General features: G+C 40.8%; 1 protein-coding gene across 4 annotated transcripts in view; it reads right to left on the bottom strand.

The window, feature by feature from the left end:
* RGS6 (regulator of G protein signaling 6) overlaps nt 1-16,717 on the bottom strand; it is a 262,469-nt gene that overhangs the window by 38,973 nt on the left and 206,779 nt on the right. For all 4 annotated transcript variants that reach the window (XM_072115611.1, XM_072115613.1, XM_072115612.1 and 1 more), the window contains 3 exons: nt 10,273-10,379; nt 4,885-4,936; nt 1,907-1,971 (listed from right to left, as the gene is read on the bottom strand). In XM_072115611.1, coding sequence (XP_071971712.1) covers nt 1,907-1,971; nt 4,885-4,936; nt 10,273-10,379 — 224 coding nt within the window. The remainder of the gene's footprint in view (nt 1-1,906; nt 1,972-4,884; nt 4,937-10,272; nt 10,380-16,717) is intronic.

Genomic DNA, 16,717 nt, shown 5'->3' with positions numbered 1-16,717 from the left:
CTGGCTCTGTCTTCACTTATTAGTGAGCATGACAGAAAGCTGCATCTTTTTTCCTTAATTTGTTTAAAAAATTTTTTATACGGGATGAATACTATTATAGTTTTCTAGTTTGTGTGGGTATAAGTACAAAATAAGTGTGATTTAACTTTTTTTAGGGGGCAGGTTATTCTTGTGTAAAACTTTTTTCCTTTGTGTTACATGATATTGTTTGATCTCTTGTTGTGCAGTGCATTATACTGTCAGCTACTGACGTATGGCATGGCCTAATAGAAAGTTAACACAGGCAGTTCCTGGGGTCCTTCACTGGACTCCAAGCTGCTGTGTGATGTAATTGGCATGGTGCCGATGGGTGGCAGAGGGAGATCATTCCCAGTGCAGTCCCTTAGACAGAGCGTTTGACCAATGGTGTCTAAGGGGTTCACCGTTCAACAACTGGGATGGAGCTTTTCCGATGGTGCTGTTAGTGCTAGGGCTAAGATACTGGGTCCTGCACTCTGCTTCTGACGCAGCACCATAGAAAGGCATTAGGCATATTTACTTAGGTACTTGCACCAATTTTCCGTGGGACTTTGCACATTCTTTTAGGTGCAAACTGCTTGCACAGGTAATTAAGCAGTGTCTTCACCACGGTGCTCATGCTTAACATGCTGTGTCACAAGCCCTATTTTAAATTGGCACCAAAAAAAGTTGTGCCAGTGCAGGAAGCGCCAAATTCATGAAGAACGTGCACCAGAAATCCTAAATGTGGTACAACCTGCACTATACACAGGCATTTAGTGCAGGTTGCCCTGTTCTGAATAAATTGTGCCCCATTGCCTATGAAGTGCCCTGAATGTCCCTGTAAAAAAAAAAAAAAAAAATCTAAACGTCATTTCTATGATTCTGTTCTATGATTCACAGGAGGGTTACAAGACAACCTCAACAGAAATATCCATGGAATTCAATGGAATTTTAGAGCAATACATTTTCTTGTTCTCTTTTATCATTTGAAGTAAATTACAGAAATTGCAATCCAATTGTCAGCATAGGCTCTTGGGGTATTAAAACATGGACGATCTGAGGCAGAAGTTTCTGTGATTAGGATGTTTTACAGCAAGCACATGCAAAGTCTGAGTGGGGATCTTTGGGCCCACCAGATAAAGTTATCCTGGAACTGACCCGCCATCAACCTCTAGAAAATAGAGCCAAATAGCCTCCAAACTGGGTTGTCTTCTGCTATACGTCTTGGGTCCAGTATTAGGTTAGAGGCTCGATCAACCAAAGGATCCTCTGGTAGGGCTCTTGCACAGGAACGGGTGCAGCCCATCTATACATGCCACATGGTGGGGCGATCCCACGGGCTGCACACAGAGCAGTGGACAGGAGTCCCTGTAAAATATATATATATATATATATATATATATAATGCAAGGACGTTCCCCTGCCGGTTGAACAACCGCGCCGGAACTGTATTAACTTTCATATTTCTATATAATGCAGGGACTCCCATCCACTGCTTTGTGTGCAACCTGTGGGATTGTGCCACCATACTGTGAGTTTACATGAACTGTAGATGTCCATGTACTTTGTTGAACCAGTCCAACACTGAGCGCTTGGGAATTCTGCAAATGCCAATGAATACCTGCATAAATGGAACCGTCACAGAAATAAAATCTGCCATCTGTCACAAACCCCCAAATTGTGTATGCACAGCCACATCTACGAGCCACAACTCCAATTTTGTCCCATGTAAAATAAGCCATCTTGTATGCACTGCGGGACATCAATTACACTTTTTGTGTATGAATCAGGTGAGTTATACTGTACACATTTTACAATTACATTTATATTACTTTTATGACAAAAACACATGGAAAAAACATTCTTCTTCATTTCTATCTAGGGGCTATGATCTTGGTGTACCTACGGCTTCATAATCTGCTAACTCCAGCCTTGCTTTGTTCTGCATGGTCCTCTTGCATAGATAAATAGCTATAAAAAAATAAATAAAAGAAATACAAAACTTATTACATAAATGTACTTGCATACACTGAATGAAACATGGATTGGATTTCTTAACAATGTTAATAATCATTTCAGATCTCATATGGTCACACAGGAAGATGACACAGTTAGGATAACTGCACATATTATTTGGGGGGCTAATTTTTGTGCGTATTTTTTGCAGTGTAAGATCATATGGACCATATTATACGGACCAACCACAGTGCTAGGAATGAGATACTGAGCATTATAGAGATATATTGTACAAGAAGTCCCTGCTTACCTGCTGTTATTATGATCACAGTTTGGCAGGGAAGATGATACTATTTATATTGTGTATACCACTATGATGCTAGGAGTCTCATCCTCTGCACTGTGGTCAACTGGTGAAATTTGGACGGTGCACTTCATGTCGTTCACAGACTGACCACAGTTGTGTGTCTCTGGCCTAATACAGAAGCCTTAAAGGGGTATTCCCATTTCAGCAAATTAATGTTATTGTTTGTATCACAAAAAGTCATACAATTTTTCAATATACTTTTTGTATCATTTTCTTATGGTTTTAAAGAACTCTGCTTGCTGTCATTCTATAGAAGGTTTCTATGTTCAATCAGAAATCTGACCATGGTCACACAGGTGCACGGCTCATTAGTATCACAGAGAGTAATCAGAGCTGTGTGATATAACGAGCTGTGCACCTGTGTGACCATGCTCAGATTTCTATCCACTGGAAGTAAACATAGACGCTTTCTATAGAATGACAGCAAGCACAGATCTAGAAAACCGTAAGAAATTGATACAGAAAGTATATTGGAAATTTGTATAACTTTTCATAATACAAACATTAATAAAAAAATTAATTTGCTGAAATGAGAATACCCCTTTAACATGAACCTAGCATTTATTATTGACCCAATCCCCCTTTGGCTGTGCCTGTTACATAAAGTGTCAGAGAGACAATATTTGTCCGACACTCACACCATTTCTTGTTTAGGGAAAGATGTAATCATGTGGATTTCATGGAGATTTTTTTTTTTCGGAAATGATGTAAGATCACAGATGAAAAAAAGAGGTTGATAACTCAGCAGGAAATATACACGTAAAAAAACGCACAGATTTTGTACTGATTTACATGAGGTTTTTCTGTTTGATAATCTGGAACTTATGCAAGTGGCCTTAAAGGGAACCTGTCAGCAGAAATTGCCGTAATAAGCCACTACCAGTATGTTGTCTCATAGTATATAAGGTTGGAAAAAGGGGCAAAAAGTCCATCCTATAAGATTAAACAGCAGCTTAACTTTTTCCACCTCATAGCATCATCCAGAAAATCATCTTTGAAGTAAAAGGTAAGTTGGTTGTATAAGGTCAGGGAGGCAGAGAGTTTAGCACCACAGTCAAGTTTTCACCACCTCATGTTTTCTCCTCCTGCATCAAGAGGGAGAAGAGCTTGACTTAAGAGGTGAACTCTCCACTTCTTTGACTTTGTACAACCTACTTAAATCTCACTTCATGATTTTCTGGATGATTCTATGATACTGGAACATGAAAGAAACATGAACTGGAAGGTGTTGTGCTGCTTGACAAAATACTGGCAGAGGTTTATTAGATCAATATCTACGGGCAGCTTCCCTACCATTTGTTTTTATGAATTGTGAACCAAACATACTTTGAGAATACTGTAGCTACACTGATGCAGAAACATATCTTGTTTAATCCCTGAGCTGAGTGGCTTTCTTAAAAAAACAATTATAAAATTCAGGATGTTGGGAAAACCTCAGTTCAGGAATTAAACAAGATAGGTTTCTGCATCAGTGTAGCTACAGCATTCTCAATGTATGTTTGGTTCATAATGTATAAAATCAAATAGCAAATTTTCTTTACATTCCCTTCATTGAAGTTCAGCAGTGGTTCTTGTAAAATCAGGATCCCTGCAGGAGTCATCATGGTCTACCGTTTTTTATGCCCACCAATAGAATATACTGCTATGCTGAGGATAAAAACTCCATAGTGTGTGTGATCCAGGATAAGTACTAGGTTGCCTGCCCATACATAAACTACGTCATGTAAGGACCTTGTAGGATTAGCCCACAGCTTTGGAATCTTTCTTCCAAATTTGTCCACACCAAACATGACAGTAGGTGGCCACATACTGATTAGCCCTATATGGTCATAAGCTGCAACAAAGAAAAAATTTTTAAAAATACAGCCAGATTTCACAGACCAACCAGGATAGTTTTTCCAAGCATCATTGTGATTTATGATAAAAGAAGTTCTTCCTTCTCGCAGAACACCATGATAGCTACAGAGAAGCTTAGGGAAGAAGGGACTCCTATGTTCCTCGGAGTCCCATTCTCTGTACTGTGGTTGGTCCGTGAAATCCTGCCAGTGCACAGTCCGAGTTTTAGAGAACGACCACTGAGTGTCCACACTCAGAGACAGATGTTGTGAAAGATTCTGCGGTAATTCTGACTGCAGAAAGCAGAAGAAACTGGATTGTCTGTGGCTGGCAGGAAGAGTTCAACCCTTTTATTGCAAAGGTTGAATTTCATAATTAGAATCCACAGCAGTAATAAATTCTAAACCCACAGGGTATATTTTTATTTTTCTACAGTATGTTTTTTTTTTCATATTTAGAGTTTTATTCAGCATGTCGATAGGATTCATAAGAATTCATTCCACTATGCTGCTAATGTAAATCGCTGCATATTAGCCATCGACAATTTCATTGCCGCTAACACACAGCAATTACGTGCTGGGCGTCCTTGGCTTATGGAGCCTTAAAGGTGGATATTTAAGCATTTTACCGTTTATCAACGCTTAAATTCATGATCACAACCATAGCAAGAGCTTACTTGCAAAAACAGTAATTTATTAACATTTATGCCTCACATTAATACCCACCATAGTCTGTATTTTCTGGTTCCCAGCAGTTTGAAGGCCAGAAATATGGAGCCTAGGGAAAACAGAGAATTGAGTTCTTGAGATATTCTATAATATATAGAATGCATAAAGCAATTTATATACTACATATATAATTGACATATTGGATTTGTACTTGGCTACTAAAACTTTGTGCCATCTATCCATCTGTCCCTGTGCCATTGAATGGCTCCGTAGGAGTCTTGTTGGTTTTTATGGCGGTTAAAAGTTCAGAGACATATATTATACAAATCCAGGGATATCATCGCATTTAGTTGATACATGTGCTTGAGCTTGTATGTAATGGTAGAAACCAGAAATATTTACCTCAACTTGATATTTCTATACAGAAACATGCAGATAAATGAGGCAGCAAAATATTTCTATTCAATCATATTATACTAATCATATTATACCAAAAGGGAGGATGATGTATGCATAAAAGGAAGAAGGAAAAATGTCAAAAGGAATACGGAATATTCAGGGATGTAGCTATAGGGGGTGTATGGGTTGAAGTTGCACATCTGTCTTACATCTTAGAGGGACCCATACTACTTTCTAACATAAAAGAACAAGAGTATTATAAATTGCACACAGCAGGTAGGAGCCTATTACATTAAAGGGAGCTTGTAATAAAAATTAGTTGTAATAAACCAGTATTGAGGCAGACTAACAATTTTTTAGATAAGGTTATTTTGGCCCAGTAGTGTGGCATAATCCAGAAATCAACTTTGAAGTGAGATGTATGTGAGATGATTGTATAAAGTGGCAGAAGTGGAGAGCTCTGAGCTGAAGTCAAGTTCTCTCTGCCTGAGAACATCCCCTCTGTTGTAGAGATATCCCTGAATACAATGGCATAAAATACAGCAAAGGGGAGAGTTGGGAGCTTGACTGTCTCTGTGACATTACACAACTCATTTTTACATCACTTCAAAGTTTATTTTCCTGGATGTTGCCACAACACTGAGCCATGAAAAAAAACATATCTGTAAGGTGTTAAGGTGCTTCACAAATAACACCAATATGTCTTGTGCAGGTAGACAACCAGAGAAATCTCTACTCAAATCCCCCCAGGGTGACAAGAAACCTGCCTATTCAGTACTAAAATTAAGACTACATTCACACTGTCGTGTGGGGCACGTATATACGTCCCCCATGGACGGCAATGGGCACACAGCGCCGTAGGGGTGCGGTATGGTGCTGCACACGTGCGGCACCATAGCAGGGAGAAAGATAGAACATGTCCTATCTTTCCCCGGAATACGGCGCCATGCCCCATGTTTCTCTATGGAGAGGGGCGGTGGTGAACGGCGCTCAACCCTTCCTCCTCTCCCCGGCAGAGTTGTGTGCCCGCCATGCTACTTTTCAGTTGTTATAACAAAAGTTAAATTTTTATTTTGGTGCTGAATAGGCAGGTTTTCTGTAACCGTAGGTCAGTGGTGGTGACCTATGGCATGGGAGAAAATCTCTCTGTGCGCTGTAGGAATCTCCCCACCCAAAGCTCTGATCACTGGAATGAACTGACATGCTGAACTCATTTATGTGTTTAGAGGTTTGGGTTGCAAGTGCACCTTGCTTGTGGAGGCCTATAGCCCTTTGCCCATCGGTATGATTTGGTCCATTTCCTTTTCATTGACTGCATGAGTGGTAAAACTCATAGCAGGTTCTATTCCTGCTTGTGGTTTGCAGTCTTTTCAACTATCATCGTATTTGCGTTTAAGCTGAATAAATGGGTCATAAACAACCCAGATCTGGTGGTAGCGGTCCTGCCCCTCCACAGAAGGGCAGACAGAAAGCAGACTTTTTTGTGTAGGCAGGATAAGTGGTAACAGCCACCCTCCCTAGAAGAATATTGTGGCATAAGTAAAAAAAACTATTCCAAGTCCCTATAGATTGTAGGTTGCAGGTGGAGTAGAATGGTTTGGAGCACTCTATGCATACCTCCTAACAGTCCTGGATTTGACGGGACAATTCCGGTTTTTGGGCTCTGTCCCGCTGTCACAGGCAGCTGGGAGAATGTCCTGGGTTCCCCCCGCCTCACCCAGGCTGACGAAGCCGCAGGGTGAAACCGATGTCAAGGTTTTTTTGGCCGTGGCGTGGCTCCTGGACTGGAGGACAGGAGGAGGATGGAGGAGGCTGAAGGACAGGAGGAGGAGGCTGAAGGACAGGAGGGGGATAGAGGACAGGGGGCTGGAGGATAGGAGGAGTAGGCTGGAGGACAGGAGGAGAAGGCTGGAGGACAGGAGTATGCTGGAGGAGGCTGGAGGACAGGAGGAGGAGGCTGGAGGACAGTCCTCCCGACCATAAAGTCAAAAAATTCCTGGTCGGGTCCAGGGGCAGCCGAAATTGTATACACCAGGACTGATAGAGACAGGTTGGATTATATCTGTGAAATGCTGTATTTTTGTTAATAACAGTGAATAACAGTTAATAACAGGTAATAATTAGAGAATGTGTTATTTTGTTATCCTGAGTATATTTAAGAATCTTGTCTTCATGGGAATACAACCTTTAAGGGATTACTTGCCATGAACATTTACTAGTCAAAGGCAAGATAGCTACCTAAAAAAAGACAATGGGGTTCATTTACTTAGGGTCCGTGGACCGCATTTAGAATTGGATTTTGGCGCATTGGCGCCGGATTTCATGTGACAGAAATCGGAGGGCGGGCCATCGGATTAAGTGCGGGATTTAACATTTAAATTTGTGTTGCAAGACAAGCACTTATATGCACCGGGAAGAAGAAGGTGAACTCCGGCTGACCTTGGCGGGGAAGCGACACAAGCAGGAAATCGGGCGCACGATCTTCGCGGCAGATGTGCATTCTGGGGGACATTGCGAAACGGGGATCACACAGGACCGGGTAAATAAATGTGCCCCAATAGGTAGTGCCAATCTAATGTGACATGACACTATATTTTATGGTTACCCATATGCACTTTATTATTAAGCAGCAATGATAACACATGGAAAGAAAGGTGTAGTTTTAAACTGCATTAAAGGGACAGGGGCTTAAAAAAAAGAATGGAGTTAAAGTGTGAATGGAGCCTATTACACAAAGACACATATTTTCCCAAAAAGGAAGGTTATGCTATATAGAATTGTTTCCCCTAAATCCCTTCCTCATCCAATCCCTTCCCTTGCTTGCTTGAACTTGATGGACAAGTGTCTTTTTTCAATCGTATAAACTATGAATGATAATATACATTTCCATAGATTTCCATGACTTCACCTGTTGCTACATCATCTCACTTCTATTCCGTACTTAATGAACCTGCTATGAAACATATCATAATATTGTCACTGAAGACAGAAGTGACAGTAACACGACTATGGACTGATTTCTAGTAAGTTCTCACTACATTACAAATATCTTACTACCAAGCGTATTGTGGAAATAAAGGATGAAGTATTTCTGTGTGGGGAATACATTGTATACTGTCTCTGCATTGTCATGTCTAGTGAAAGGCGTCTATAGATTTCCAGTAACCTTAAAATGTGTATGAATAAATAAAAATGAGCACAAAACCCCAGTCCTAGGGGGTAGAGAATGCCGGGGATTGCATGGTGTGACAGACGCTCGGGTTATTGAGAAGGATGCTGCCCTTGTCTGACCCCTGCTTACTCGCAGGCTAATTAGATGAGGCTTGACAGTGCAATGCTTGAATATTAATGCTCGTCTATGAAATGTGCAGACAACTGCTAATAATTCATGGACGCATTACTTGTAAAAGCTTAAGAAAGCAACTATTTGGCTTCTGTGATTTAATCATAATGACTAAATAAGCATCCGGATAACATTAGGGAATACAAAGCTAGACTTTACTTGTCCCATTAAAGGGTAGGTGTGCATTTAGTGTTCTTCTTAATGAGGACTTTAAGGGATAATAACAATGTTGTCTTGGTATGGAGAGGCACATATCAAATCCGAGGTCTCCTCTCCAGGATACAAGATGTTTTGATCTAGAGATGAAGAAATTCCAGACAAGGTAAGTAGCTAATGGGGCACATTTACTAAAGGCGCCACTTTTCTGTTGGACTTTACTTATTCTTTTAGGTGTAAATTTCTTTTGCAGATGTTTAAGAAGTGTCTCAAGTGACTGTTTTGTGTAGCGGGTGCACCAGGTTTTTCTGGATTAAAATTATCGTACTTTTTCTTTCCACAGGTCATTAATATCTGATGGAGGTCGGACACCCAGCACCAACAGTAGCCAGGTATTGGCAATCGTGGAAAGCACACAACTAAGTTCTCAGTGAAGTAACCCAGATGGGTCACTGCAGTACTTCTACTATTCAAATCCATCGAAGCGGATCTACTGTAACCTGGTCAGTCGATAACGTAATGAAAATCCCTTCACGTTAACTGTATACGTTAAAGGTGTGGTAAAAAAGATAATATACAGTATTTTTCTGACTATAAGGCGCACCAGAGTATAAGGCGCACCATCAATAAATGCCTGCTAAAACGTCTAGGTTCATATATAAGGCGCACCGGAGTATAAGGTTGAATGACCAGCAGGTGGCAGACCTGTGCACTGTTCAAGGCAGCTGTTGTCTGTAAGTCTGTTCATATATAAGGCGCACTGGACTATAAGGCGCATCCTTAGGCGCACCTAAGGATTTTTAGTGCGCCTTATAGTCCAAAAAATACAGTAATAATAATCTTTATTTATATAGCGCCATCATATTCTGTATCAAGATCCATTTATTTTTACAGTTTTGGGTCAGCCTACTGTATAGACAATTAAACAAATGAGAAAAAGTTACCAAGGGGTAATTTCTATATAGTACATAATCCTTATTCAGTCGTAAGGGGCCCGGTTGCAAGATAAGAAGCAATTGTTAAAAAAATGCCAATACTTTAACCAATTCATCACGTTTGGGATTTAGTTCACAAATACTCAACTTTACCACTCATCCTGTATAGTGTAATTGTAAGATATATAGATGTATCAACCCTGTAGCATATAGAGCAGTGATGACAAACCTTTTAGAGGCCGAGTGCCCAAACTATAACAAAGACCCGCCTATTTATCGCAAAGTGCCAACACAGAAATTTAATTTGTGATTTATACTCCCTTCTTTGTCATAGTTTTCATTGAGGACACCCTGAGGATACCAATAAAGCAGGAAATAGTCCCAGGTACAGCTGTCACTTTAAAATAGCTCTGTGCACAGCAAGTCCTGGGCTGTCTGGGACTGCAGGAAGATACCTGGAGTCATCTCTGGTGATGGCCTGAGTGCCCACAGAAAGGGCTCTGAGTGCCACCTCTGGCACCAGTGCCATAGGTTAGCCATCACTGATATAGAGGATAGAGAGGGGTATATATGGCAGTTTATTACTAGATACAACATTCAGCAGTCACTTACCTGAAAACGGTAAAAGGTTCCATCGTCCTTCAGTGTAAGGACATGATCTGATATGGGGAAGATGTAACCTTGGGCTGCTATAAGGCTTCCTAAATGTATTGCTTCCACTGCAAAAAAACAACAAAGCATAATTGTTTCCGTATATGTGATATTAAGTCACTGCATTAAATTGGAAGTGGAATTACATTATTATTCTTCAAGCAAAACCTTCTATATTCACTGATCGTTAATTATTAGCGAGTTGGTCGAAATTCAAATTCATCATGTTCAACCACACAAAGTGAAAAAAGTAGGTTTGGGACCCGGACTTCACCCCAAACATGAACCCCCTTGAAGTAAATGAGGACCTGAATTTAAAGGTAACAGGGTAGTTGCACTAAGAAAAATGTTGTAAAAACAAAGAAATTATAACAATAAAATTATTTAAAAAATTCATTGTCATTGAGGTAAAAGGTGCTCTACGTGTTCAGACCCAGTTATTGTCATAGAGAAGCAATAGGAAAACTACAAACCCTTCCTCTCACTGCCCCACATTTTCTAAAGCCCCTTCAACAGTTATTTGTCTGACTTTGATGCAAATACTACTAAGATTAGTACAGACGGTCCCCCACTTAAGAACACCCAACTCATAGACGACCCCTAGTTACAGAGGGACCACTGTGACCTCTGGTGAAGCTCTCTGGATGCTTTACTATAGTCCCAGTGCAATGATCAGTTGTAAAGTGTCTGTAATGAAGCTTTATTGATAATTATTGGTCCAATTAGAGCAAAAAATTTTGAAACTGTCACAGGGGCAAAAAAATGTTTTGTCTGGATCTACAATTATAAAATATACAGTTTTCGACTTACATACAAATTCAACTTAAGAACAAACCTATGGAACCTATCTTGTACGTAACCCGGGGACAGTCTGTACTGTAAAGTAACACTGATGCAAATAGTTCTAAGACTGATAGTACTGAAATAGTACTAAAACTGCTCCTTTAAGAGATTGCTGTATGTTGCTGGAAATGCAAATAGTACTTACACTGGTCTTCTATGATATTGCTGTATGATGCTCAAACTGCAACTAGTACTAACACTGGTCCTTTAAGATATTGCTGTATGATGCTGTAGCTGCGAATACTACTAACACCAGTCCTGTAATATTTTGCAGTAAAATGCTAAAAATGCAAAAAGTAATAACACTAGTCCTTTAAAGTATTGCTGTACGATGCTGGAAATGCTAATTGTACTAAAACTGGCCCTGCAATATAGCAGCCTATCAGAGTGCAGTCCTTTAGAGTGCTTTAAAAAAGGACAATTATTCCAACTCAGCAGTCAATCAACCAACTATTTGCATTTCCCTGAACCCAAACCCCAAATCACAGCCTTTAATTTGGCTCTGGGGTTGTGGGTACTATGTAGGTCATTGGGGCTCATTTGCTAAGGGCTCCGCGGCCGCATTCCCGTCAGGTTTCCCAAATTTTTCCGTTTTGCGGCAAATTCCGGTGAGATTTCGGCTCACACGATCAAATTTTGGCGCAATTTCGAAAGCCCCGGCTTTTACGAGACAGAAATCGGGGGGCGTGGCCGTCGGACTACCCGACGGAATCAGAAAAAACACGGAATTTAAAAAACTAAATGTGTCGCAAGATCAGCACTTACATGCACTAGGAAGAAGAAGGTGAATTCCGGCGGACCTCGGCACAGCAGCGACACCTGCTGGATATCGGGCACACGACCTTAGTGAATCCCGGCAGAACCCGAATCCTCGCCGGACAATGCGCCACGGGATCGCGACTGGACCGGGTAAGTAAATGAGCCCCAATGTCTATATAATGGCTCTTTCTCACAAGACCCGATATAGACGTCTTTTTAACACCTTAACGACCAGTCCCTTTTTCATTTTTCACTCCACACCTTCAAAAATCCACAACTTTTTTTATTTTTCCATTTAGAGAGCTGCGTAAAAAATTGCACTTCATAGTGACTGTATTTAATATTCCATGTCGTGCACTGGAAAGCGGGAAAAAAATTCCAAATGCTGTGAAATTGGTGAAAAAATGCATCTGCGCTGTTTTCTTGTAGGCTTGGATTTTATGGGTTTCACTGTGCGCCCCAAATGACATGTATTCTTTGGGTCGGTATGATCACTGGGATGCCAAATTTATATAGGTTTCATAAAAAAATTCTTTATTTTGCCATTTTCTGGTGCTAATAACTTTTTCATACTTCGTTGTACGGAGCTGTGGGTGGTGTCATTTTTTGCAACTTTTGATGATGTTTTCAATGCTACCATATTAAGGTTACGAAAAGGTTTTATTTTTTATTACAGCCCCCCCACAGGCCAGTTATATATATTTTTTAATGCCTGAACAACCCCTTTAAGTCATCAGATCTTGATTCCAATATCAATTGTGTAATTCATTAAGAACAAGGCAACATATGAGTGGTCACAGGAAACTTTTACCAAGGGCTTTATCTCAACTAAGGCCTCATGCACACAGCTGTATTTGGGGGCCGTGAGCAGAGATGGCAGAGACCCATTGAGGTCTATTGTGCTTGGTCATTATGCAGTGGGGCAGGTCTTATTCCTGCCTGGAATTGTGGTGGGCATTTAAATGGACATCAATGGGGCAAGTGGCGGTCAACCAGTGATGTCTTATGGCCTGCAAACAATGCAACGTGCTCTGTTGTTTGCGGACCACAAACGGCACATTGACCATTGTCCATTGAGGCCTAAAATAAAGTAAAATAAGAATTTAAAGGTAGCTCCAATTGCTCCCAATCAAATGACTGCATCTTGCTGTATATTCTTTTAGACCTGAGGCATAAGATATCTCCTGTGGTGCTGTTTAGTGGCATTGAGTGCACTGATTTATACGGTTCTCAAATGGTTTCAGGTCTGGAATGAGAGTCAATAGCAATGGAGATTTATCAGAAGCGTCTGGGCAACTACAACAGTTTTACCGCAGACAATTATGATAAATCTCCTACTTTAACTTTGTCATTCAGAAACTGTCTTCATACTTGGGCTACATTGAAGTGGGTACTGTCCTGCCCCTGGAGAAATCCAGGGTCCACCAGGGTTTAATATGAAACTAGCAATGAAGACTTTGAATACTAGTCAGGGTACTATTGACTCTCTAGATCATCACAAAAATACACTGTACAAACCAAACATGCAGGACGATGCTACAACCAACATAACTGCACCTCCAGACTCTTTCACAAAAACAGAAAACCCTATATATTCTGTGTTAGGCGTGTGCACCTTGATTTGTGGAGAGATGGCTCATTTTGTACACTTAGCTTGAAGGCAGAGTGATGACAATTGGAGAGGAATGCATTATGGTACATTTAATGGTACTTTTAACTGAAGAAATCTATAAAACAACATAGACCCCTGGGAGCAATCCATAACATACAGACATGATTCATGAGTAGAGAAGACTAGTATCCTATAGACACATGTGTATCTACAATCACAGCAGACTAATGGCAAACCAATGACTTTATTCCAATCACAGGTTGTGCCAAGATTCATTTCAAAGATTGATTTTTCATAAAACCGATGACTGTGCAATATTTTGTATGAAGAAAAAAAATGTTGATTCTTTATTCATTGACCAGTGAGATTCTTTAGACAATGGGGCACATTTACTAAGGTCTTTGCGACAGACTTTACACTTTCTTTTGGATGCATACTGCTTATACATGTATTTAAGTGTCTGCACCACTATTGTGTCATACGTGACCCTTTCGTGGTGCGTCTGCACTCGGCATAATGACACAAATTAAGGGGCGTTCCGCTGCTTAGTTGGACCGTGCACCAGATTTAACATGCATTGTGTCGCACGCCCTATGTCAAAGGTGCACCAAAAAAAAGTTGGTGCGCTCTGTCGGGGCAGTGCAGGGGGCGCCAGATTCATGAAGAAAGTGCATCACAAATCCTGAATATGGCGCCCTCTGCACACTACACAGCTAAACTGCATTTATTGCAGTTTGCACTGCTGTTAGTAAATGTGTCCCATCATGTCTGCTCTCTTTTTTACAGCTTTAAGTGGTCCTGTTATAGGTTTGATCAAGAGTGAATTATAATATAGGCAGCGGGGCCCGAGGCCCGAGGCTTCTATAGGGCAGCTCTTGACAAATATATATATATATATATATATATATATATATATATATAAGATCTATTCCAGGACTTCAGAACTGAAATCTGACAAAAGGAATACCCCTCCTTTCCCAAGAAGCTTTGGTACCATATGTAGGCAGTAAATGTCAAACCATTAAAATAAATTGAGCAGTGGGGCACACAAATTTCATACAGCCTAGGGCACATGGCATTCCTAATACACAACTGGGTTTGGTAATGCTCCCGATTCTGGTGGCCTTTACCACACCAAAGTCTACAAGCCATACTTTACTCTACATTACTGCATTAAAGGCTGTTGGCCACTAATTAGAAATTTTACCAGGGTAAGTACAAGACCTTAATAGGGTCCCCATTTTGTACTTATGCCGGTGCTAATGGAAGCTGTGAGTCACATGCCCTGCCACTCCCATATAAGTGGTTGAAGGAGCATGCAGATGTCTATGGTACACCCTTCCAACCACTGATAAAGAAGTAATTATCCCGGGGGTTGGGGGGCGAAACAGTAGGACACAAGAAGTCCCTAGGTCTCCTGCCGGAAATGTAATCTGCGAATCCCACCAGCAACTTCAAGGCTTTACTGGGTTCCGTACAATATGGGTGACCCAATTAGGATCTTGTGCTTACCCCGGTAAACTTTCCTATTAGTGACCAACCCCTTTAAGAGAACACACAAAGAAATTATGGTTAGAAATATCAAGCTTTACACAAAATTTTAGACTCACAGAATAATTACTATTTGGGCTTATTCATGAAAAATATTGTGACATTTAGAATTTAGAAAGGGGCTGGAAAAGTAGGCATGGTAAATTTGGCACATTGAACTTGAGTTGTGAAATGTAACTATGTAAAATAAATAATAGTAATTGTGCTCATCTGTGACAATTTAATTTGCCCCACAATTCGTTTTGTGCAGTGACAACATTGCATACTGCTTCAAGGTACACATTGGGATCCTCGCAAAACACCTGCCAGATATATGAAAAGCCTTCTAGAGCCAGCTGAAAGCAGACAAAATGAAGGGAATAACACTCCAAAGAGCAGTCTTGTTGTGTATTTTTAGAATCATCTAACAGGGGATGACGTCCTCTGCTAAAGCGACATGATTCAGTGCGCTCCGGTTGAGGCTTTCAGCTGCAGATATGTGACAAAGCAGAATCTTCCAGCATCCTGACTCTGGTGCTTAAAGGAATCCAGATTAAAAAAAGTGGGGAACCTGTCAGGCAGTTTTGGACCCCTAAAAAGGTAGTATACCTTTATACAGTTGGAGTATACTGTCTCCAACGTTGGAGAGAAAACCAGTTGGAAAACTGGTGTGGGACCGGTGAGAAGGATCAACAAATGTCTTTGGTGCATGCGGATAAGTGTGGGGAAGAAGAGGTTAGAAGAATTCTCTTCACCGAGCAGCTGTCCTGTATCCAGAGCATACATAGTGCACATGCACCCATCTCACCAGATGCCAACTCTCCACACAGTTTTCTCTCTGATGGGGCAATAGGCAGTGGTAAGTTCCATGTGTTTAGGACCCTCAGGGTTATGAAGTCATGATGGTGGTTTAGTGGCCCCAATATACCAGACCTGTTTCTTTTAAAGGGGTTGGCTATGTTGTGTACATTTTTGTTATATATTGGAGAGATGATATTAAACAACTTATCAAATATATTCACATTCACACAAGTTCTGCACCATTTTCATGAAATATGAAGCTACAGCTTCAGTGAGGGGAGTCTTCTCCTGGACATTTTATTATTGAGGGGAGGATGCTGCTGGACATTTCATTGATGAGGGGAGGCTGCTGCTGGGCATTTCATTGATGAGGGGAAGCTGCAGGACATTTCATTATTGAGAGGAGGATGCTGCTGGACATTTCATTATTGAGAGGAGGATGCTGCTGGACATTTCATTGACGAGGGGAGGCTGCTGGACATTTCATTGATGAGGGGAGGCTGATGGACCTTTCATTGATGAGAGGAGGCTGCAGGACATTTGATTAAAAACTAACAACTACATTTCAAACCCTAGGCTTATACTTGAGTCAAGTTTTCACAGTTTTTTGTGGTAAAATTAGGTGCCTTGGTATATAAGCTATGCATATTTTTTTTTAACATAGATGAAAAGTCAAAGACAAGGGGGAATTAAAGGTGTGTGTGGAGGGCTATATACCTTAGATGACATAACCATGGTGCATGACATTCAGTGCTGAATGCTGAGAAGAGGCATGGGATATACAGTGCAGTTAGGAGAAGATGGGAGGGGCCGACCTAGCAGGACATGCCCCCTCTGATGTAAGGTAAAATAAAGTTGATT

Source organism: Engystomops pustulosus, chromosome 7 (assembly GCF_040894005.1).
Source record: "Engystomops pustulosus chromosome 7, aEngPut4.maternal, whole genome shotgun sequence".
NCBI classification, from domain to species: Eukaryota; Metazoa; Chordata; class Amphibia; order Anura; family Leptodactylidae; genus Engystomops; species Engystomops pustulosus.
The sequence above is the reverse complement of the archived record's forward strand: the minus strand, read 5'-3'. Positions and strand labels throughout refer to the sequence as shown.